The sequence below is a fragment of the Orbicella franksi genome, chromosome 3 (genome assembly GCF_964199315.1).
Source record: "Orbicella franksi chromosome 3, jaOrbFran1.1, whole genome shotgun sequence".
NCBI classification, from domain to species: domain Eukaryota; kingdom Metazoa; phylum Cnidaria; class Anthozoa; order Scleractinia; family Merulinidae; genus Orbicella; species Orbicella franksi.
Window position 1 is genome coordinate 22,180,950 of NC_138147.1, and position 25,400 is coordinate 22,206,349.

The 25,400-nt window shown below is 40.8% G+C and overlaps 1 protein-coding gene across 1 annotated transcript; it reads right to left on the minus strand.

The window, feature by feature from the left end:
• Positions 1-16,635: 16,635 nt before the first annotated feature.
• LOC145482745 (uncharacterized) lies at positions 16,636-17,084 on the minus strand. The gene is made up of 2 exons (XM_081461385.1): positions 16,921-17,084; positions 16,636-16,879 (listed from the first exon to the last, which is right to left on the minus strand). The coding sequence occupies exons 1-2, from the start codon at positions 17,082-17,084 to the stop codon at positions 16,636-16,638; spliced, it is 408 nt and encodes a 135-aa protein (XP_081317511.1).
• Between the last annotated feature and the right edge of the window lie 8,316 nt (positions 17,085-25,400).

A 25,400-nucleotide genomic window follows, 5' to 3' on the forward strand; every position in this document is an offset into this window, starting at 1 on the left:
AAATTTATTGTTATTGAACTTCCTTTCGCATTTCTTTCATTTGGTTCCCTGTATTTGGGAATTATAGGTTCTAAAAGTGAACAGTAACTTGCACGCTGGATTTCTGCACATTTAATTTACGGCGACCTCCAGGCACTTTGTTTATTTAGTTTATTCTCTTCGTTCAAATATTTTTTGGAGTCTCATTCAGCTACTACAGAACCGCTGAGAAAAGAACTAAATGGCCACTAATTTAACACAGTTGAAATACGACTGATCTCAAAATAATTCGCTTGTTTTTGTCGTCTTTTTGATTTACGACTATCATCTTTCTTTCGCAGCGCCGTAATATTTTCGTCGCGCGGCGAAGAAATTACTTGATTTCTTGTGTTCAGATTGATTTTTACATGAGTTCTTCGCTTTTATTTTTCGTTGTTTTCTCAAATGTTAACCGTTATAGTACAAGAAACTCAATTCTGTTGTATTTGGTTTCGTTTTTGTCCTCCAAAGTCAATAATTAACTCATTTTCGCAAAGTCAATGTTCTCAGCTTCTGTGGGACATTTTGTCGCGCGGTAAAGAAATAATATAATTTCTTGTTTTCTCATCAGTTTTACACATTAGGTTGAGTTCTTTTTGCTGATATTTTTTAATATTTTGACCCTTCATTTATTCAACTTTAAATGAACGATGTCTTTAAACCTGATCTTGTGTCTGTAGTTACTGCGCATATGGTTTATTTTTGTGCTTTCGCTCGCTCAGAAATATTCCAAAAAACGCCAGGGAATCAGGGGTGGGTTGCGGGCAATTTCATTCAGGCGTCAATGGGAAGAAGCCACTTTTTCATTATTATCAAAAGAAAATTAACAAAAGCCCTTCACAAATTATGTTAACAATAATTTAACATTGGTCTGAACTAGGGAACGTATTATAACACAGGTCTGAAACAGGGTTTTGATTTAATAGGGTATCGAATATTTGGTCAGGTCTTAAATAGGGTAGGGAATATCACAGATTTTGGTCATAAATAGGGTAAGGGTTTTGGGAAGCTGGCCCCACACCCCCACCCAACTTTTTTCCATACATCGAGGAAAAAACATTCACCACCAGGAATTCTGATTGGTTCCCTGTCTCTAGAATTCGAAAGTTGATTGATTTTCCATTGTTTAAAAAGCTTTCTGGCAGTTAGTCTGTTCACAGAAGTTGATGACTCATTTGAACTACGATCATTTAAATCTATCAAGTACAACAAAGCTTTCATATCATTCGTTATAGTTCACCACTAAATTTTCTCCGATTCTTATTGGTTTAAATTGATCACATGACGTGAAAGTGTTCATCCACGAGACACTATCAGCCCTCAGAGCCCGTCCAAGGAAAATACCGTCCATGAACATTTTCCTGTAAACAAGCGAGCTTATAGAAAACAAACAATTGAAATTGTATTAAGTGGGTTTTTGTCTGTATTCTTTTTTTAAATTTTACATTTGGCTTTCACGGCTTTCATCTAAAAAGTTGAAAATAATTCAATATAATTTTTGAACTGGCGCGCGGAAGAAAATTTAGTGGTGAGCAATAAAGACAATAGAGTGTTTATGTATCTGAACTATCGATCTGATAGTTGCTCCTTGGAAATTTGATGTTCTTAAAACTAGCATATTTGCCCTCGAAGAAGAAGCGAGAAGCTTCGCTTCTCAGGCAAATATTTGTTTCAAGGGCATCAAATTTCCGCGGGAGCAACTATCAGCCGATAGTTCTCGACAGAAACACTCTATTCTTGAAATAGTTTATCGATCACTACAAGATTATCCCAACATGGTCGCTCGAGAGGCTCAATTATGAAACATCGGAGCTCAATATGTGCCCCGAAGAGGCTGAATTATCCCACATCGGCGCCTAATATTCCTCCAGAGAGGTCCAGATTTTCTCATACGAGGCTAAAGCTACTTCCAAAATTATGAAGTATCGGCAAGGGTTGTTTATTTACAATACGTGTCGACAAATCAATGCTCAGTACAATAGAAATTCGCCGTTTATCTCGACCTGAATCCTCACGCAACCTTTCATCTGATCGGTTGGAAATAAAATATGAAAGCTGTGAGAAGTAAATGCTGTAAAATATGTTTAAAACTCACCTCAATTTCGAAGACCACTTCCAAGAGCTGAGATCGAAGGAGGCAGCCATCAATGACTATCGGCAAATCATCGTTAATACGAAGTGTTTGCGAGAGACCGTGAGATGGATATTCGTTGTACTGATTGGTTCCGAAGTATATTCAATTGTTACTTACTTACTTTCGGAAAACTCAGACGATGGCAATAGTGACTGCTGCGCAAGCGCAGTAGTCACAAAAATTCTGAGTCCCCGACAGGAATCGAACCCATGACCTCCCGAACACCGAGCGGGCGCTCTATCCACTGAGCTACGAGAACTCATGGAGAGCAAGCTCATTTAACTGAGTTCATATATGTCATGTTGATTAATTCACCTTCACATTTCATTACCGAGCTTAAAATTCACCACCTTTATTAACTTATCACTACTCGCGATGAATTCGATAGCGTTGATCCTAGCAGTATGCAGGACACCTATCATATATGAGCTCAGTTAAATGACCATGCTCTCCATGAGTTCTCGTAGCTCAGTGGATAGAGCGCCCGCCCGGTGTTCGGGAGGTCACGGGTTCAATTCCTGTCGGGGACTCAGAATTTTTCTTTGTCCCACGCTGTGTCATGTTGATTAATTCACCTTCAGGAAAGTTTTGTTGTATTGGAGATTTGTTCATGTTTCCTTGCAAGGAATGTAATAAAGGTGCTCACTTTCATATGATCTTTCATGTCCTCATTTTTTCAAGTAACGTACCCCTTTCTGTTCTATTTTTTTTTACAAAAAAGGGTCTTACACAATCAACAGATCATTAAACTCTCAAATTAAATCAATCAACTTTTATTGTGCATTATTTACAGAATTAATTTACATCAGTATTATAATTAAATAAATATGAGAAGAGAAATCTATTTTGCATATGGCTATGGAAAGAATAAAAAATATATGTGTGTGGTAACCAGGGTATAGGGTAGCAATTGGGCTTTTGAAGTGGCTACTACCATGTTAAGAAAAACTCCAAGAAAAAAATAAAAGTCCTATGCCAGTTGTTATCAAGTGTTTATATATGTGTGCTGGGGGCTTCCATAATGGCTCTACAGCAATTTTAATTAGCTTATCTGGAACATCTAATGATGATATTTGTACATTCAGGCTTGAGAAAAGCCTGCAGACATTACAAAACTAGATATAGGGCTATTCCCACCATTTTGTCCCCCACCCGCCACTGCTTTAGTTGATGTAATTGTTTTTGTTCATTTTATACCTTTCAACCAACTTATATAAAGCTTAATCTTTTGGGTGCTTTCAACAACAACAACAACACCAATTTATTTCAGTGTTCCCATATGAGTACGTGGTGTTACCAAAAATATAATACAGCTAAAATGATGTGACTGTAACATTAGTATTTGGCATTGGTATACATATAGAGGTTCCTGATGTGAAGAGAGTGATTCATATTGGTGTGCCTCAATGTACATTAAGGAAGATTTTTTTCAGGAAACTGCATGAACAAAATGAATGGGAAACAATGCAATGTCATTGCTCTTTTACAATTCGTGTTACTTCATGGTAATAAGGCTCTTCAGCCTGTTATACAACCATGTACAACAACAAATCTCAAACGTATACTTTCTACGTCTTGTGGTTGATCAGAACATCAGCCACATAGCTTTACTATTAATGATGGTTCTATCTTCATTTTCTTTTTTTTTTTCAGTATTATTTATTGAACTGCAAGAGCAACATTCCTATTTGAATTATCCATATGTGGTCATCCTTCGAGGAATTTATGTAGCACTATTATGGTCTGAAAATTAGCAAAGAATAGTAAATAATGGCAGGAAATAAATTATCTTTCAAAGGCTAACAAAAAGATTATGATATTTTTCTTATGGGGATATTAATGTAACTCTGTACACCTTTAATGTTTGTTTTGTTTTTAGTAGAGATAATTCCCACATTACATTTGGAAACCCACTAGTCCTGATGATTCGTTATCAGTTATACAGGTATAAATAGTCTCTTATATTTGTTCACAGTTATTTGCGTGGATGATAAATTATTATTTACTGATTAATGTTATTGTGACGGAATAAAGTTTTGCTTGTTGCAGTTGCTTCCTAACTAAAGTGGGGAGAGAGGAAAGGGCCTCAAATTTCAGCTATGGTTATCTATGGTTATTTTCCTTTACACATCATTTCCACAAGTAAATTATAAAAAAAAATAAATTTGGGTGAAGGCTCTAAAGCAAGCTAAACTCTTGCCTGAGCACAAAAGGTTTGTTCGTGATTTGTTGGGGGGAGACTATAGGGGAGGTCTCAATAGTAAAGAGAGGGGAGCTAAAAAACAGATATTATATATATCTATAACAGCAGAAGCTTCTTAACAGATAGTAAAAGATACATACATAACAATATGTGGAAGAAACAAACCAAACTTCATGTTCAGACCATTTGCTACATCATCCAGGTACGTAGCAGAGTATTATAACACGGACCTTTGACTCATTTTGGCAATTTAATATCAATACATTTTGGACTGCTAGAATCTGATCTGCTTGATCTTTCAGAGAGAGAAAAACACACTCACCTTCGGATTTCCAGTGCCACACTTGCTTAGCAAGAGTGATATTTCTTCGTCTTTTCGCCTGGTTCTAAGTTTCCTTTCGAGCTTTTCATAAAGGAAGACAAACGTTTCTTAAAACCCACTGCCAATTCAAACTTAATTTTATGATTTCTTGGGGTATGGTCAGCGACAAAGTAATTGTTGTATTAGCTGGTTGATTCTCAGAGTTCTAAACGTTTCTTCCCACCTCGGCTGCTACAACAAGGGACGATGATTACGATCGTGAATGACATCGTTGCAGGCGACGTACTTCTTTGGTTACGTGGAAACTTTAACGATTCCTTCGGATCTATCGGGAAAGGTCACCATTTGTTTTTTCGTAAAGCGCGCCTGTGTCAACTGAGCGAAGGTGCCGCAATCCGGGCCGGAAGTAAAATGGAATGCGTAGAGCTTTGTAATTTTCATTTCTGCTACGCATTCATCTTTTGTCAGCCAATGAAAAAATTCGAATTTTTTGGTGCGTCCAGAGCTACTCGTCAGCGACATTTTAAGACGAGTAGCACTGCGGACGAGAATGGTCCCTAATCCGAAGAAAATTCTGAGCCTCTGCAGAGGCTAGAGTTGCTGAACAGACGCATGGCAACATGGAATCCGTTTGTTTCATATAATAAAGAAACAAAACTATTAATGACATCATCTATGCGTCTGTCCTCCGATTGATCAGAAGTAGGAACCACTAAAAATGGGAGAATAATTCAATTTATTTTATTTAAAAAAAAAAACTGTTCTTCTGAAAATCCTCTTTTTGACGAAAATTCGCGTAACTTCAGAAAGATGTGCCATGCGCCGTGCCATGCATCACAACATGTACAGTTTTTGTGGTGTTTAATTTACAGAAAAGTTTTTCTTCCACCGGATCAAGTTTATTCTCCCCCGGCGTAATTTCTTTGATTTCAATTTTCTTGAGTTGAATTTATGAGCTCCAATCAACACAAATGAGAGGGTTCGAAATCCTTTTGTTCCCCAGGATTTTTCTGACTGCAATAATTCTTCTTCCTTCGCATGAAAGTGAATGACATAGAGACGGTATATCATCAACAGAAGAGAAATTATGTTCTTGCTGATATAAAACATGAATGTCGAGTCCATAAAGAAGTCGTATTTGATAACAAGGTAAAGTCGAAGAATTAAGAAAGGACCGTCTTGCATGAACATGGCGGCGATTATACCATATCGGTCTCCTTGGAGTTCAAGTTTTCTCATTTCCTTGTCAGCTTCTTCATCATTTAATCTCTTCAGTTCTTTCCTTTGTTTACCTCTTTTTCTAGCTTCAGCAGCTTTGCGTAGATATTTTCTTGTTAAACCAGCTTCAACGCTTCCAGACTGCAAAAATATTTTCACCCAATAAATACCAAGCAGCCATTGATTTTACTAGTTGTTTCCAACAAAAACACATTAAATAAATTTCAAAAATTGGAGAATTGGTTTTGACATTCAAAAAAACAAATTAATGAGAAGGAAATGGAATTCCGGGTTACATGAATTATTCCAGTTGGATCGTTTTTACTCGCTTTTTATGGGACAAAGAAGAAAGAGGTAGCATGACATTTTTGGTCTTTTTTGTGGCTGACTTATAAAATGTTTTTACATGTGCGAGCCTGTCAACATAACCGTCCATTCAGTCCTGCTTTTTTTAAATTTTTTTTAATTTTTTTATTTTTACTGTTTTATGGTTGTTCACCTGGTCTGGGTCTCCTATTTCGGTTTCTTCTTGTTTGTCGTCTTTCTCTCCCATGGACGTAGTCACCAAGGTGAACTGGAAAAGACTCCATGAAAACACTCCTAGAGTAGCCACTGTTATGTCTTTATTCCGGGCTACCTGAAACGAGACACAACTCGAAAAATGGTTTTTGCTACCGAGGTAAATTAGCAGTGGCGAATCCAGACCTCTTTATAAGGTGGGTCCCAAATGTTTTTGGCTTTTCGGGGCTTTCTTTGCTCGCACCAATAGGGGAAAACCCTCCCTGGACGCCTGCCGTAAGCCTGCCACTGCACGACAGAGCGGAACTCATGAACCGTCATCATGATGTTAGAATCTGTTTAAGAGATCTTTTTCGTGTAGGCTTGTGACTTAAAAGTTTCTTTAATGGCACTTCGCGAGATAGAACAAAAATATCGTTCCACACTACTTCGTCTGTGAGAGTGATTATATTTACTACAGAAGAAAGATATTATAGCAGGGATTTATACCTGGGAAGGCTGATAACTGGGGTAGTTTTCTTGGTTACATGAGTGTGGGGTGAGGGAACCGAAATTATATGATTTTTTTTTTTTTTTTGCATTAGACCGCTTAATATATGTCACAACAGTTTTTTGGGCCGTTTAAGCTGTTCTCCTAGATAAAAGTAATCCATAAATTGAAATTGTGATATTTTGGCAATAAAATTGACTTACCTCAATGGCTTGTTGCCTTTTCTATTGTCATTTCGCTTCTCAGCTCGATCCGAAGCCTTTAAAGCGAGTTATGCATTTTTGGTTTTCCACTCCTAAGGAGAATATTTCAGTTAAATTCCAAGCCAAATTCATCTCCATAGCGTACGCTACAAAGCTCTGAATCGAAGCCAGCTAGCCATCCGGACTTGGAAAAGATGCCGCCAGGACCTGCCATGGACACATTCGAAGCCCGAGTGGAATACCGGGCGAACAAATTGACTCTTACCAGGGGAAGGAAGCGGATAGTTCTCTACGCGCAATATACTTCGTTTCACTGTTTAAACACGGTCTGTCCGCACCCTCATACAGAAAACGTATTTCAAATAATGTTATAACTTCTTTGCTAGGGAAAAGCGGACAGTCATAGATTCAAATTTGATAAAAAATCGCCTTGAGAACTATCCGCTCCCCGCCCCTGTTGAGAGTCAATTTGTCCGCCCGGCATTCCTCTCGGGCTTCGAATGTGTCCGTGGCGAATCCTGGCAGCTTCTTTTCAGGAAGGCTAGCCGGCTTCGATTCAGAGTTTTATAGCGTACGCTGTGGAGATGAATTTGGCTTGGAATTTAATTAAAAAGGAGCGCTTAACCCTCTACTATTATTCTACAGAGGAATAGACCATTTTACAGTTATCTGCTCGGTGACCTGGCCTTTGAATGGCAGCGAGGCTGGAGTTGACCTTGTTTTGATACAGACCTCTCTGCTTTTGTCACGTAAATGAACCTAGTTAGCATTGGAACAACTTGATTAACACAACAAAAGCAGTGAGGTCTGTATCAAAACAAGGTCAACATCCAGCCTCACTGCCATTCAAAGGCCAGGTCACCGACCAGACAATTGTAAAATGGTCTATCGGGGCGGCTGACTTGCTTTTAATGGTTTTTCTTTTTTCGCTTCGAGCGGCGGGCAGTCCGGAATCGAGTGTGTGGTCTTTACTTCTTCTTAGGAGTGCAAAACCAAAAATCTATAACTCGCTTAAAAGACCTCGGATCGAGCTGAGAAGCGAAACGACAAAAGAAAAGACAACAATGCATTGAAGTAAGTCAATTTTACTGCCAAAATATCAACAATTTCAGCTGTAATGTCGATTACCGTTTTTCCCCGAACAAGCCTTTATAAATTCAAACCGTTGTGACTCAACTCCTCCATATGCTGCAAGGCGAGAGTAACGTTTCGCGTATTCAAACTCGGTCGTTATGTAATAGTATATGTCGGCCGTGTATGTCACGTTTCGCTGAACGTTCGCATAAAATTAAAACAAGAGGTGACAAAAACGATAATAACTCCTCGCATCGTGAGCTTGTGCCATCATTTACACTTACATTCGGATTCTCACCAAGGCACCCAGTGACATGAGCTCTACGCCACGATCGATTCCCATACTACCAAATTTCACCAGTAATAGTTCTCACTGAAGCTGCCCCCGTTTTCTTTTTCGTGTGCCGATTGAAGACAATTGACCATTTGTTAGGGCTTCCTCATATGAGCCCGGTGACCGGGCTGGCTCGGTTACCGGGACGAATTTTGTTGTCTGTTCATATGGGAAATTTCAGCCAGATCTACCGGGATAAAATCCAAGAAACACAACCAAAATGGTGGAACGTAAACTTGTATTATTCACGGCTGTCGCAGCTTTGTGGACTCTTGTAACTTTACTAATAAAGCTAATTCGCCTACTCCTAAAGTGGAAATACACACAAGGCAAAAATTATGCCATTTTGGCTGCTATGTTGCGAAAGCGAAGCTATTTCGTGTAAAAGGTTCGTCCCGGTTACCCGGGCTAGAGTGTTCATATGGGAAAATTTTCATCCCGGTTACCGAGATTTCGGTCGCAAAACCCGAGATCTCGGTAAACGGGCCAACCTGGCTTCTCATATGAACACATCGAAATTTTTACGAAGGAAAGAGAAGCGAGGCGAGATCTCGGAAACTGAGGCAGCCCGGTTGACCAGGCTCATATGAAGAGGCCCTTAGTCGTGCGACCGACTATAGCTTCTTCCCAAACTTCAATCACGTGCAATGGGCAACACCACAGACAAGTAATAAAGGTTCAACCTTCTTTCCACGATGTTGACGTCGATGCCGAAAGGAAAAGATACGTCGAATGTGTTAACAAATGGTGTCATCTTTTCTACGTTCAAACATACAGACCCACACACCGTTCGTGGTAGATCCACTCTAAAAGATGGCGAAGTCAATGAGCGTATATTTCGAAACGGGTCGTTCCGAGAACTCAAAATAGCAAAAGAATCGAATGATTTAGCGAAGGCCTTACTAGAATCAAACCAGAAATCAAATGAGTTATCAAGAGTGTTACTACAGACGACAGAAGAACATTACCAAAGTTTTAGGTGCTGATAAAGACAAGGTGCATCGTGATCAAACTCTAGGAAACAACAACAAATATGTCATGTTTGACTGCAAAAGTGGCTTTCATCAGAGTGAAGATAACTTAAACGTAGATTGTCATATTTATGTGAGGATATCATGATTATTACCCTTATTATGTTTTTGCTCAAACAGAGTACTTCATCAGCGTCATCGTCATTTTTCTATTTGTGCCTTTAGTTTTGTCGCTTTTGTGTGTATATTATATCCGCATGTTGTGTAGGAATGTTTGTGTGGTATCAAATAATGTGGGGCACCATTTTTGACAAAATGATAATCGTACAAATGTCGAGAACAATGGAAATATTTGTACCAGGCCAAAAATATAAGGCCCAAAATAAAAATATAGGTATTATAAAACCGATCTTAATGTGTACAGCAATATATATATGCGTACACTTAATTACATAAATATTCGTTATGAACCCTAAAAACGTAAATATACGTTATGAACCCTAACGTAAATATACACGTTATTAACCATAACGTAAATATTTACGTTATACGCCAGACCATAAATATATACGTTGTGAACCGGCCATAACGTAAATATATGTTATGAACCATAACATAAATATACGTTATGAGTCATAAATTATTTTGGTCAGTCGATATCGTCACAAAGTACATGTGCATTGGCGGAGGCGGGGACACGAGACAGTTTTCTTAGAGAATTTAACCTTCGCTGTTAGAGTAAGCGGACAGACACCTCCATTGCTATGGTTGGCCATTCGTTTCAAAATTACGACAGGGTATACGCGGGTTTTTCTGCCGCGTATACTTTTTACATACGTTACGTATGGGCTTTAAGCTCATAGATACGACCACTTAGATCGCGTATATACGCATTTTTAAAGGGCCACATATTTGCGTAAATTCAAGCGCGGGGATATGCGAAATAAATGCCCAAATATACGCGTCCTACAAGGACCCATATAAACGCGTGCTAAAATGCGCGTATATGCGGGTCTCGTAAATTACGTTGTATATGCCAGCACGAAATGTGCCTTTTAAGAGAATGGCTGTTCGTGTATGATAGCAATGAAAATTACTTTAACTAGAAATCGTCAATATGGCGACAGTAGTAAAATGCCTTGTCTTGGTCTATCTGCTATTTAATGTTTGTTACTGCAGCTCTCCAGTGAATGAACTTCTAGAAACAGTTATGCGTCTTTTGAATGACTGTTTAAGATTTTATCCTAACGCTACCAAAACGACGAAGCCGTGATAACGGGCGCCAAATCCGGCGTAGCCACGAGGAGCCTGGGGGGTTCCTGCTGGTTTTCGCGGTTTTGTCGCTTTGTGCGCTCGCGCTCAAATTGCTTAAAAAATTGCTAAACCGCCAAGCTACGTAGGCTAACCCTTTAGTTGACTCATTGGACAGAGGTACCAAGGCAAATGCTGAGAAGATATGGCCTCTAGAATCGCTGGTGAGACAAATGCAATATTAATTTACTACTTAGATGGGAAATGTTTGCATTAAGAGCAGTTTCATGTACCTCGGTGTATTCCCATTAGGGCTTTGCCAACTGTATCAGCTTCTAATGGAAGAGTGGGTCGTCCAGCCTATGATATACCAATACCTCAAGGGGAGTTTTAGGAAACAGAATGTGACTTTAGTGTAAGTCCTATTGGGTCTTCACCAGATAATTCATCTGGTTGGGTGTTATCATCAAATGTGTCCCTGACAGCTAGTTTTTCCAGTATTACATATATCTTGTAAAATCACTGCGTTCACCCATATTGGTTGTGCGTACAGCATGGTTATTCCATGCCTCAACTAGGAGGTTTAACTGGTTGTTAATTCTGGAAAGAAATATGTAGTACATACAGAACAGATCGATTATGCTGGTCGACTCCAGGATGCCATTTTCTTCCATCTGGTAGAACAGAGTGTAGTAGAACTGACCGACTTCAATAAAGACTTCTCTCCAGAGAGGCTCAATTCACTGGTTGTGTACAGACAACCCAGCAATTTTGCTTCCCCTATTAAATCCCCTGTGCCATAGCATAGCTCTTCCTGCCGCTAAATTTTCATCCCCTTCGTCTGAACACACTCTAGAGGGCAATCCATAACTTTGCACAGCAGCTAAGAATAGAGCGAGCCCAGTCGCAGCAGAATTGTTTGTTGCACAACTTAAAGTCTAAAGCCCTGTCAAAACCACCATGTATTACAAACCTCCAACTGATAAGGCAGTGTAGTCCATCAATGTGCCAGAGAGAATTAGGTCCCCTGACGCTGTCAACACGCCTTGTGATGGTATTGAACCACCTCAAATCAGACCCTGCTGGGTCAGTTCGAAAAAAACTTTCCCTTACACACTGACGCTGAACATAGATATTTCTACTTTGCAAATGACCCAGCATGACACTGATACCAGAATTGGAAAACCAACTTTAGTCTTAATTCTCGAATCAGCAGGGCCGGGTTGTTCGAAAGCCGGTTAACGCTAACCCAGGGTTAAAAGTTAACCCAAATATAAATTTCTCTCTATAAAAATGTTTTCCACTGCTTATGCTTTGTGTAGTTTGAGATTACACAAGTTCAAAACTAAACTGCAAACATTTCTCGTCCGTCTATGTAGTAAGTATTGAATTTGTCTCACCACCAATTCAAGAGGCAGAATTCTCTCAGCATTCGCTTGGGCACCTCTGTCCTAAAGGGTGAACAGAATCCAAAGCAACTTCACAACGAACGATCAAGTTCTCTGCCATGTTACGATTACCGTGAGGATAAAATCTTGAATAGTCATTCAAAAGACGCATAACTGTTTCTAGGAGTTCAGTCACTGGAGGAGCTGCAGTAACAAACATCAAATAGCAGATAGACCAAGACAAGGCATTTTACCACTGCCGCTATATTGACGATTTCTATAAGGGCCCATTAACCGATTCATGCGCGCGCTCGCGCGCGTTGCTAAGGAGATGAAATTTCACTTCCGGTCACTTACGTCACCCTGAGCGCGGAAAATAAAAACAACTCAAGAACTTGCAAATTCGCTTACATTCTAGACGTTTTTCTTTGTGTTTCGCAAAATGCAAAGTAAAAAAAGTACAAGCAAAGACAAAATAATAGAAAGACAGAAAAACAAGAGCAATAGAACGAGAAAAACTAACTCCGTGTGGCTTTGTTTGATCTTACCGAAGTGCGCTGGTAGTGTAAGTTGCGCACGCGCTGATAGGGTAACTTCCAATAGATATCGGGCGCACTTCCAGTTTCTTTAAATGCTAAAGGAAACGCGGTTTTTCATTAAATTCAGCCTTTTCGACGAATTTCGATTAAAGCCAACGTTGGCAACATAGCTATGCATTCCTTTTTCGAAATCATGCTTTTTTCAGAAAATTACGAAGTTTTCAATATTTTGAAATGCTCTCAAAATCTGATCTATTAGAAATTAAACAAAATCGATGCATAGCGTAATGAGGATTTAAATTAAAATACTAAATCAATGAAAAAAATCCCGGGAAAGTGATTTGCCCAAGAGCCTTTGCATTTTTTCTGTATTAGTCACATGACCATGGGCGTGGCCTGATGACGTCATCACTAGTGTTACTGATCAGGAAAAAGTTAAAACACATGAAATAACTCTGAACTAACTAAAGATGATGAGGTTATATGAGACTAGTAGTATAGGACGCTGATATGACCGGTAACCAATCAGGAGCCGAGAAAGACAATAGGCTATTGTTTGGAGAACAATGGACGCTATTGTTTTCCAAATCCAAGATGGCGCTATATATTTTCAGCCAATCAGGAGCCGAATTAAGAACAATGGATGCTATTGTAATAGTAGTAGTAATAGTAATAGTAATAGTAATAGCTAGTAGTAATAGACGCTCATATGAGCGGTAACCAATCAGCAGTCGAATTAAGAACGATGGATGCTATTGTTTTCCAAATCCAAGATGGCCGCCACAAATTTCAGCCAATCAGGAGCGGAATTAAGAATTCAAGATGGCGGCGCCCACGAAAGTCGGCCATGTTGGAAAACAGCCCACCAGCCTCGACGGAGGACTGGGATCGGTCTCACAGATTTCCATGGCGTCACAAATTACGCCAGGGTCACGCAAAAAAATGTCATGCAACTTCAAACTCGATACTTACAGTGTCCTGTGGTCCTAAACGACAGAGGTCCGGTATTTCAAAACCAAACATCACACAATGTCAATTGTCACGAACTTTAATATCAACACTTTTTGGCTAACATTAAAAGATATGACGTCATCGCCATGTTGATCGAGTAAAAAGACTGGTTTCTATCGTCATCACACAATTTTTCAAATGAACTTTAATGTCCAAAACGTTTGCGCTAAAATTACAGAAAGCTGGTCATTGTGTCTCAAATCAGATAACACTATGAAAGAAATGCAACAGAAATAATTTGATCTAGCGGAAGTGCAATCTTTGACGAGTAGCGAATAATAAGTGAAGACAAAAATTTATAGGCTAAAAGGTGAGAAGAAAAAAAAATACAGTTGAAATGCTTCAAGTGAAAATGAATTGCTAATGGCAGTTTGCAATAAAATCTAAACCCCTTGATCTCGACTGTTCCCTTGAGAAAAGCATCATTCAAAGGAATCTCGAACAAACAAAAGGCATTTTGGGCGTCCATTGAAGAATTAACATAATTAGTCAGAGATGAAACATGGAATAAATTAAAACCGAAAAGCACATGTTTAGAAGCTGAAATCATGATAGACTGTATCTTAACCCTTGAGAATAAAATCAAAGGAATTTCAAACAAATGTTTCGCGCTTGAAGTAAAGATTTAACTTCATTTACAAACACTGCAAATCGTTCCTAATTCAACAATTATAGTTGTCTAAGCGGGTTTCGATTAGCGCCAAAATAAATCACTTACACACAACTAGCAATCGCTCAACTCCATAGCCACGAAGACAGGAAAGAATGTCACGCTTAGAAAAGAAGACGTGTGCTGAACGTTGTCACAAGTAAAATGAATTCTATCAAGACCGATTGACTTATAAACGGGTATTCACAAAATGATAAACAATGTTGCGTGGTTAACAACCAATGAGAGGATGGGGGATGGGGGGGTACGCGATATCACGTGGTCAAGAATCAATGAGAAGACGGGGGGATAAGGGGTTATACCGCACAGTAATGTCATTAAATTGTTATAAGCAAAACAGAGTCTGAGTCTTTACAACGTTTATTGAATAGTAACTCAAAAGAAAGAATTGATTATAATTTTAACTCTTAAAGTCTTGACCGGTTACAAAGTATTGGGAAGTAAACTCGTTTCCAGTTTCTCAGACTCTTGGTCCCTGGCCCCAAAACGCACGATATTCTGCCCTAGTTTTCTTTGCTTTTGGTCATGAAGTCTTTGCCTGATCCGTTCCTTATTCTTGGCAAATAATTATTAATGATTTAGTTGATCGTTACGATCCTGGAAGAAAGGGAAAACGAAGGACTTGAGGAGGAGGAGGATGAGAAGGTGGGAGACGAGGAGGAGGTGGCGGCAGTGGGGCGATGGCGGTGGTGGTGGTGGTGGTGATGGTGAATGTGGTGGTGGTGTAGCTGGTGGATGTGGCGGTGGTGGTGAATGTGGTGGCTGTGGTGGTGGTGGTGAATGTGGTGGTGGTGGCTGTGGTGGTGGTGGTGGGATGTGGTGGTGGTGGTGGTGAATGTGGTGGTGGTGGCAGTGGTGGTGAATGTGGTGGTGGTGGTGTAGGTGGTGGTGGATGTGGTAGTGGTGGTGTAGGTGGTGGTGGATGTGGATGTGGTGGTGCTGGTGTAGGTGGTGGTGGTGGTGGATGTGGATGTGGTGGTGGTAAATGTGGTGGTGGTGTAGGTGGTGGTGGTGGGATGTGGTGGTGGTGGCTGTGGTGGTGGTGGTGGGATGTGGTGGTGAATGTGGTGGTGGTGGCGGTGGTGGTGAATGTGGTGGTGGTGGGTAGGTGGTGGTGGTGGTGTAGGTGGTGGTGGATGTGGATGTGGTGGTGGTGGTGTAGGTGGTGGTGGTGGTGGATGTCGATGTGGTGGTGGTGGTGTAGGTGGTGGATGTGGCTGTGGTGGTGGATGTGGTGAATGTGGTGGATGCGGCGGTGGTGGTGAATGTGGTGGTGGTATAGGAGGTGGTGGTGGTGAATGTGGCGGTGGTGGTGGTGATGGTGAATGTGGTGGTGGTGTAGCTGGTGGATGTGGCAGTGGTGGTGAATGTGGTGGCTGTGGTGGTGGTGGTGAATGTGGTGGTGGGATGTGGTGGTGGTGGCTGTGGTGGTGGTGGGACGTGGTGGTGGTGGTGAATGTGGTGGTGGTGGCGGTGGTGGTGAATGTGGTGGTGGTGTAGATGGTGGTGGGTGTGGTGGTGGTGGTGTAGGTGGAGGTGGATGTGGATGTGGTGGTGGTGGTGGGATGTGGTGGTGGTGGTGTAGGTGGTGGATGTGGTGAATGTGGTGGTGGTATAGGAGGTGGTGGTGGTGAATGTGGTGGTGGTGATGGTGATGGTGCATATGGTGGTGGTGGTGGCGATGGTGGATGTGGTGGTGAATGTGGTGGTGTAGGTGGTGGTAAATGTGGTGCTTGTGGTGTTGGTGGTGGTGTAGGTGGTCGTGGTGGTGTAGGTGGTGGTGGTAATGAATGTGATGGTGGTGTAGGTGGTGGTGAATGTGGTGGTGGTATAGGGGATGGTGGATGTGGTGCTGGTAGAGGTGGTGGTGGTGGATGTGGTGGTGGTGGCGATGGTGGATGTGGCGGTGGTGGTGGTGTAGGTGGTGGTGTTGGTGGTATAGGTGGTGGTGGTGAATATGAGGGTGGATGTGGTGATGATTTCAACTTCTGGAAATACGCTGTTAGTATTTCCAAGAATGCCACCACATCATAACATCACCACCACATTTACCACCACCTCCACCACCACCACATCCACCACCTTCTATGCCACCACCACATTTACCATCACCTACATCACCACCACATTCATTACCACCACGTCAACCGCCACCACATTCACCACCACCACCACCTACACCACCACCACATTCACCACCACCACATTCATTACCACCACGTCAACCGCCACCACCTCCACCACCACCTACACCAGCACCACCACCACATCCACCATCGCCACCACCACATTAACCACCACCACCACCATATGCACCATCACCACCACCACATTCACCACCACCACCTCCTATACCACCACCACATTCACCACCACCGCTGCATCCACCACATTCACCACATCCACCACCACAGCCACATCCACCACCTACATCACCACCACATCCACATCCACCACCACCACCACCACATCCACATCCACCACCACCTACACCACCACATCCACATACACCACCACCACCACATTCACCACCACTGCCACCACATCCCACCACCACCACCACAGCCACCACCACCACATCCCACCACCACATTCACCACCACCACCACAGCCACCACATTCACCACCACTGCCACATCCACCAGCTACACCACCACCACATTCACCATCACCACCACCACCACCACCACCGCCATCGCCCCACCGCTGCCACCTCCTCCTCCTCTCCCACCTTTTCATCCTCCTCCCCCTCAAGTCCTTTGTTTTCCCTTTCTTCCAGGATCGTAACGATCAACTAAATCATTAATAATTATTTGCCAAGAATAAGGAACGGATCAGGCAAAGACTTCATGACCAAAAGCAAAGAAAACTAGGGCAGAATATCGTGCGTTTTGGGGCCAGGGACCAAGAGTCTGAGAAACTGGAAACGAGTTTACTTCCCAATACTTTGTAACCGGTCAAGACTTTAAGAGTTAAAATTATAATCAATTCTTTCTTTTGAGTTACTATTCAATAAACGTTGTAAAGACTCAGACTCTGTTTTGCTTATAACAATTTAATGACATTACTGTGCGGTATAACCCCTTATCCCCCCGTCTTCTCATTGATTCTTGACCACGTGATATCGCGTACCCCCCCATCCCCCATCCTCTCATTGGTTGTTAACCACGCAACATTGTTTATCATTTTGTGAATACCCGTTTATAAGTCAATCGGTCTTGATAGAATTCATTTTACTTGTGACAACGTTCAGCACACGTCTTCTTTTCTAAGCGTGACATTCTTTCCTGTCTTCGTGGCTATGGAGTTGAGCGATTGCTAGTTGTGTGTAAGTGATTTATTTTGGCGCTAATCGAAACCCGCTTAGACAACTATAATTGTTGAATTAGGAGCGATTTGCAGTGTTTGTAAATGAAGTTAAATCTTTACTTCAAGCGCGAAACATTTGTTTGAAATTCCTTTGATTTTATTCTCAAGGGTTAAGATACAGTCTATCATGATTTCAGCTTCTAAACATGTGCTTTTCGGTTTTAATTTATTCCATGTTTCATCTCTGACTAATTATGTTAATTCTTCAATGGACGCCCAAAATGCCTTTTGTTTGTTCAAGATTCCTTTGAATGATGCTTTTCTCAAGGGAACAGTCAGGATCAAGGAGTTAAGATTTTATTGCAAACTGCCATTAGCAATTCATTTTCACTTGAAGCATTTCAACTGTATTTTTTTTTCTTCTCACCTTTTAGCCTATAAATTTTTGTCTTCACTTATTATTCGCTACTCGTCAAAGATTGCACTTCCGCTAGATCAAATTATTTCTGTTGCATTTCTTTCATAGTGTTATCTGATTTGAGACACAATGACCAGCTTTCTGTAATTTTAGCGCAAACGTTTTGGACATTAAAGTTCATTTGAAAAATTGTGTGATGACGATAGAAACCAGTCTTTTTACTCGATCAACATGGCGATGACGTCATATCTTTTAATGTTAGCCAAAAAGTGTTGATATTAAAGTTCGTGACAATTGACATTGTGTGATGTTTGGTTTTGAAATACCGGACCTCTGTCGTTTAAGACCACAGGACACTGTAAGTATCGAGTTTGAAGTTGCATGACATTTTTTTGCGTGACCCTGGCGTGGTTTGTGTCGCCATGGAAATCCGTGACACCGATCCCAGTCCTCCGTCGAGGCTGGTGGGCTGTTTTCCAACATGGCCGACTTTCGTGGGCACCGCCATCTTGAATTCTTAATTCCGCTCCTGATTGGCTGAAATTTGTGGCGGCCATCTTGGATTTGGAAAACAATAGCATCCATCGTTCTTAATTCGACTGCTGATTGGTTACCACTCATATGAGTGTCTATTACTACTAGCTATTACTATTACTATTACTATTACTACTACTATTACAATAGCATCCATTGTTCTTAATTCGGCTCCTGATTGGCTGAAAATATATAGCGCCATCTTGGATTTGGAAAACAATAGCGTCCATTGTTCTCCAAACAATAGCCTATTGTCTTTCTCGGCTCCTGATTGGTTACCGGTCATATAAGCGTCCTATACTACTGAGACTAAATTTTCCCTAGCGACGGCTCAAAAAGATCGGTTACTTGGCCCTTAAAATAAAGTAATTTTCATTGCTATCATACACGAACAGCTATTCTCTTAAAAGGCACATTTCGTGCTGGCATATACAACGTAATTTACGAGACCCGCATATACGCGCATTTTAGCACGCGTATATATGGGTCCTTGTAGGACGCGTATATTTGGGCGTTTATTGCACATATCCCCGCGCTTGACTTTACGCAAATATGTGGCCCTTTAAAAATGCGTATATACGCGATCTAAGTGGTGGTATCTATGAGCTTAAAGCCCATACGTAACGTATGTAAACAAGTATACGCGGCAGAAAAACCCGCGTATACCCTGTTGTAATTTTGAAACGAATGGCCAACCATACATCGCGAGAATATCAACGTGTTAGAAAAGTTAAGCCGTTGACTAGATGACAATTATCGTAGCTATTAAAACAATATTACAACACTGTATGGAGCAAGACGCTTCGTTCAGCCAAAATGGAGACTGCAGACTCCAGACCGGGTACAAAATGCAGACTGCAGATTGCAAACTATGTACAAAATGCAGACTGAGAATACTGTTTTTTCGCCAATACATGATACCATGTCATTTTATAACTTACCAAGTGTCACGCAATCGCTTTTCGCTTTTCGTCATCTTCGACGAAAATTTGTATTATTAGGGATTATCCTTGGCCCATTTCTTCATATATTTTGTTTGAAACAAAGCATCAAGGTCATGTTAGTTCTTAAATAGAATTTGAAGCTGTCATAGTCTCGCGTGCGAGGTCAGTAATAAGCAGTAAACCCAAATAACACGCAATTTGCCATTTCCACATCCCCCATAATACACCTTGTTGCGCCCCAAAATTCTGCATGAAATTTGTTTCCCATTCCTCCTGGGTATTACAGTCGTCCCAAGAGAAACTGAAGATAATGCTTATGCAAAATGTTGGGGGGCATACAAGGTGTATTATGGGGGATGTGGAAATGGCGAATATTCCATCCACACATGATCAATCAGTCAGTGTTCATTTTGTAGCCAAATGCAGACTCAGAGCCTGCGAGCAGGCTTTTCACGGGGTCAAGAAATCAGGAAATCAGAAATCTTAAAGCCAAGCTGTTCCTTCGTCTTGATATATTTTCAATGTTCAAGGGTTAACACACACTGATTGTAGTTAGGTAAAAGGTAAAGCCTGCATACAATCCAAGTGGTCCACCAGGCCGGAGCTGTATCCCGGCTTCTGTAGCATGAGGAGACTAGGAGTATTTCTTCTCCCCCCTGGATGGGATGTTAGTCCATCGCAGGGTTACCCCCAGTAAAGTGTCATGCCCAATAACACAACACAATGTCCCCTGCCAGGGCTCGAACCCGGACCGCTCGATCCGGTGACGACCGCACCTCCCACCACTCTAATTAGTTAACTAGTTACCAAACGGCAACAAGAAAAGTAAGCAAATGACCAGTCACGAAAACGACGCTTCGATTTTCCCGTAAGAATTCGCCGATTGTTGTTCATTTGTAGCGGAGCTCCGGCCGTCAAGCGGAGCCCCATACCCATAGAAACCCGTGAATCGCTTTTCTCGTGGTAAAAATGGTTAGCGGTATTGCTCGTGGGCGCGTACGCACGACGACAACGGCGACGTTGCACGACATGGCGGCTTTACTCCAGCTAATAGGACATGCGGCCTTAGTTAAGAGCATACATATTTGATATTGGACATCCATTTATGCTCAACAGGAAACTTTCGATATATTAAAATTCAGCTTGATAGTGAGGCTTAGAGGACACAAACAAAAGAAATGAATAAACATGACCATTTAATTTCCTTTGTTTGTCCTCCAGCCTCACTGCCAAGCTGAATTTCAATATATCGAAAGTGGTCAATTGACACCTGTCAAAACATGATGTCCGCTGACCAGTATCACGTGATTATCTTGCGGGCTCAAGTTTTGAAGTTAACCGCTGACCAAGTGCCGGCTTTCTTATTTGATCGCGGGCTCAAACCAGGTTAAATTATTGCAATCACGGCCGGGTTGTTCGGAACTGAGCCGGTTAACGCTAACCAAGGATTAAAAGTTAACCTAAGTATAAATTTTTCTTGTTAAAAAATGTTTTTCACTGCTTATGTTTGTGTAGTTTGAGATTATTCAAACTTAAAAGGCCAAACAGTATAAGCACAAAACCTCACCGCTAAGTAAAAAACTCAAATCAAAATTCTCGCTTATCCTCGGTTAGCTTAATCACGTTTTGATCAACCCGGCCCGGGGGCTGCACTTTTAGGCTTGGTTAAATCTATATATTATTTAAGACACATTGCACGTGTAGCAAACTTTTACATTCTTTAATTCTTTAATTTGCTATAGGATTCTTGTTCGCTTGAAATTTTCTTAGATAATATGTTCATCCCATTAATACGTGTTGTTATTTGTACTTAAAACTCGCGCGCTAAGTGTGAATACTACCAGGAAGACTATGGAGGCTTGAGAAAGAATATGGCTAAGAATAAGCCTCAATCTGGAAGTTGATCGCAGAAAACACTTGGTAAGTTGTAAAATGACATGTTACAACATGTTATCTCTTATTATGGACGAAAAAACAGTCTTCTTTCTCAGTCTGCGTTTTGAACCTAGTGTGCAGTCTGCATTTTGTACTGACTGGACGATGTAACTCATCCTCAGAGAAATTCACGATGAATTGTTAAGGTTTCTCGAAAGGTACAAAGCACTTTGTAATTGCAACTCGAAGGGTGATGATCCCTTAGAAGTAAACATAGGATATAGATTAATCACACAGCAACCCATTGCGCGAGGAACATGAAGGTTGTCTAATGCATGTCTCCCATCAGCCATCTTGGTTGTAACATTGCGCATGTACTTTGTAACGATGTCGACTGACCAAAATAATTTATGGCTCATAACGCATATTTATGTTATGGTTCACATCATATATTTACGTTGTGATTCACAACGTATATATTTACGTTATGGCTCATAATGTATATATTTACGTTATGGTTCATAACATATATTTACGTTTTGGTTCACAACCGACATCTACGCGGTCACCCCAAAACGCAGACCATGCAGACTGCAGACTGCAGACCGCAGACCGTGCAGACCATGCAGACTGTGCAGACTGAGTACTTCTTTTTCTTATTCTTGTTTTTGCATTTACTTTTGACTCGCATATTTTTTGGTTCTGTTCAATAATATATCGGAGTGTTTGTTATCCACAGTTCGCGCAAACTCGGTGGCATGTGACTGTTGATGTGTTCTAGATTTTGCAAGGCAAACTCCCTTTAGTCCTATTTATGCTTAAGTAAAGCTATTTTAAAATGTAGAATTAAACTTCACTTGTAATGTAATGCCAAAAGTAACATGTACATTTTCTACCCTAGGTGTACAAAATGTAATTCCAAATGGCTGTTGGAGTGTGACTGCGATTACGCCAAAAAAGCCTAGCGCATGGAAAGATCACAGAAAGCCGAATAGCATTTGAAATTCTCAGCGCAGGACGGTTGCCGTGATGAGTTGATGCGATGGTTAATTTATCTGTCCTTATGGCAGTTGTGTTTTTATGGCGATTTAGACTAGGAGTGGTCTTTCTTTCGCTTAGTCCATCGTGCGTGACGCATAAGAAAACCACGAGGAAAAAATTTCATGCGAGCATTTTTTCCTCGAGGTTTACTACAGTCATGTTCAACTTAGCGAAAGAGGAACTGCTCCTAGTCTAATGGCGATTCTGTACTTTGTGAGGCAAAAGCGATTTGTGGGACAAGGTCGCTTAGAGCCATCGTCCTTGCTTTGTTTTATGAATCAGTTAACAGGAGAACAAAAACTAAGAAAATCAAAAAAAAAACACAAGGACAAAAAAATTGGACAAAATATATAAAACCACAAACCCGTCAAAAATTGACGCAATTTGCGCCCAGAATGTATGTTTGTTCTTTCGGGCCGTTTCTAGCTTGTTTTCTTTTTGTTCCTTTAGCCATTTTTCTTTCGTGTCAATAATTGATTGTATTTCTTGCTCTACTTGTTGTTTGTCCCTGTCCGTCCAGTCCTCTATCTTCTCGAGTGACTCGAAAGTGTCGGCTATCACGGCAACGTTTTGTGCCACCTGCCTCTAGTAGTGTTCCACGAGACATTAGTATATATATATTATTTATATTTATATTAGTATTTCTATATATACTTTATATTTATATAGTACTGTCTGCAGTTAGATAAAGCTCGCTGGCATACAAAGCTCTGCTTTCATGTCCAGTTTGAGCACTCTACTGGGATGAGTCGTTACTGTTGCAATTGCGCATGCTCACTAGCTCGCTAGTTTGAGCACTCTGGTAATGGCTTAGATACTACCACATGTGTAGTGTTTGGGGCGGCTTTTTAAGCTTAGTCTCCATCCTAGTCTTCAGCACTGCACTGATGAGGCCCAGAAGGCCGAAACAGTACTGTCTACAGCAATTATCTGTCAGTACTGTCTGTCTATATATATATATATATATATATATATATATATATATATATATATATATATATATATATAGTTTAGTGTACGATGTGGCGAAGAGACGAACTGTTGACTGTTCCGGACGAGTTTAACGTACAACGTTTCGGCCGTTCGGCCTTCTTCAGGTTAAAAGTTAAAAACTAAAAAACTCTTTACAATGGTTGCGATTTACAGACTTATATACAGAGCAGAGGTCTAAATTACAAGGTCTAAATTACAAGGTCTAAATTACAAGGTGAAAAGGATTAGACAATCAAAGACAAATACAGAACTATGGGTGACATGTGAATACAAATGAGTGACAAAAACTAGAGAGAAAAAATCTAACTTAATTAGTAGTGTTTACTCTTAAGTAACGAGCTCCCCATTGAAGGCCTCTGAATCATCCGGCTGGGCAGGCCTTCTTTGTAAAGCTTGGTCACCCATCCAGCTTAACTTCTCATTTTTCTAATCTTGTGTGTGGCTCTTTTTGAGTGGATCCTTTTGATTTCACTTTTGCGCACTTCGCACTTTTCTGTGCCTTGTGTCTCTTGCTTTAATTTTATTGTAGCCAGGCTTGTCCTGTTGTCCAAATTTATCTTGTAACTTAATTGATATTTATTGGGTGGGCAATCGGTCTATCCTCTTTAGCATTTTTTGCTAGTGTGCTTTAATTTTGCTTGAGCGTTGCTTGTTTTTAAGCTTTCGCTCTTCCAAATTCTCCCATATTTATTGCTGTTTGCAGCGCTTAATTCTTTTGTAGCCAGGCTAAAGTCCAGTCGTCCAATTTGTATCTTCATTCTTGTAGTCCTATTACCTGGTATTATTTTTGTAGCCGGGTAAATTTCCGCGTTTCATTCATTTTCATCTTCTTTGCTGTGTACTCGTAATTTTATTGTAGCCAGGCAATAGTCCTGTCGTCCAAATTCTTTTTTCTTTTAATAGTATTTATTGTAGTCGGGTAAAATCCCGCTAGCGTATTTAAATAATAATTAATTCTCCTTTATTTATTGCCATCCATTGCGCTTAATTCTATTGTAGCCAGGCTAAAGTCCTGTTGTCCAAATTTGTTTCCTAACTTTTTGTAGTCTAATTATCTAGTTATATATTTGTAGCCGGGTAAATTTCCGTGGTAATTTTATTATAGCCAGGCAATAGTCCTGTTGTCCAAATTCTTTTTCTCCTTAATAGTATTTATTGTAGTCGGGTAAAATCCCGTTAACGTATTTAAATAGTAATTAATTCTCCCTTATTTATTGCTATTCGCTGCGCCTAATTCTATTGTAGCCAGGCTAAAGTCCTGCTGTCCAAATTTATATCTTAACTTTTTGTAGTTTTATTACTTAAGTAATACTTTTGTAGCCGGGTGAATTCCCGTAGCTCTTTCAATTCATCCTCTTTCCCATATACACCTAATTTTATTGTAGCCAGTTGTTGGTTCATCATGCGTGAACACCGCAAAACCGTCAACATTCATTGCGGCAAAAAACTCTGGGGCAAATCCCGGGATGAAATTTTGACTGCCATCCTTCAAAAATATGAAAATGTTGTGGCAGTCCAACAGAACTTTGACGTCATCCGCGTTACTTTCAAAGAGGAGGAGCAGGCCCTCACTGCTCTGCATGAAAAGGGTGTGAGGCTTTTCGGCTTGTGGTGTAGGATGGACGGGGGTCCTCCCACCTCTATCGTCCATCTTTTTGATTACCCTTATGAGGATCCTGCTGAGGACATCTCCGCCTTCTTTGCTGACTATGGTGTTGTTAAGGGTGTTCGTCACCAAAAGTATTTACGAAATGGTGACATCGCCACTGGCACGAGGCTGATTGACATTGTTTTGTCTCAAACTCCTCCTAGAGTGGCTGTTATTAATTGCTCTACTTGTCGGGTTTGGTACCGTGGCCAACCCATTATGTGTAACATCTGTGCAACAATCGGGCATAAGTCGTTAAACTGCCCATATAAGAATAAATGCCGCCTTTGCGA

Excerpts from the sequence above, each read along its gene's own strand:
- LOC145482745 (XM_081461385.1), bottom strand. The coding sequence starts at position 17,084 with ATGAAAAGGTGGGAGAGGAGGAGGAGGTGGCAGCGGTGGGGCGATGGC. Across the intron at positions 16,880-16,920 it reads GAATGTGGTGGTGGGATGTG|TGGTGGTGAATGTGGTGGTG; the intron begins GTGGTGGTGGCT and ends ATGTGGTGGCAG.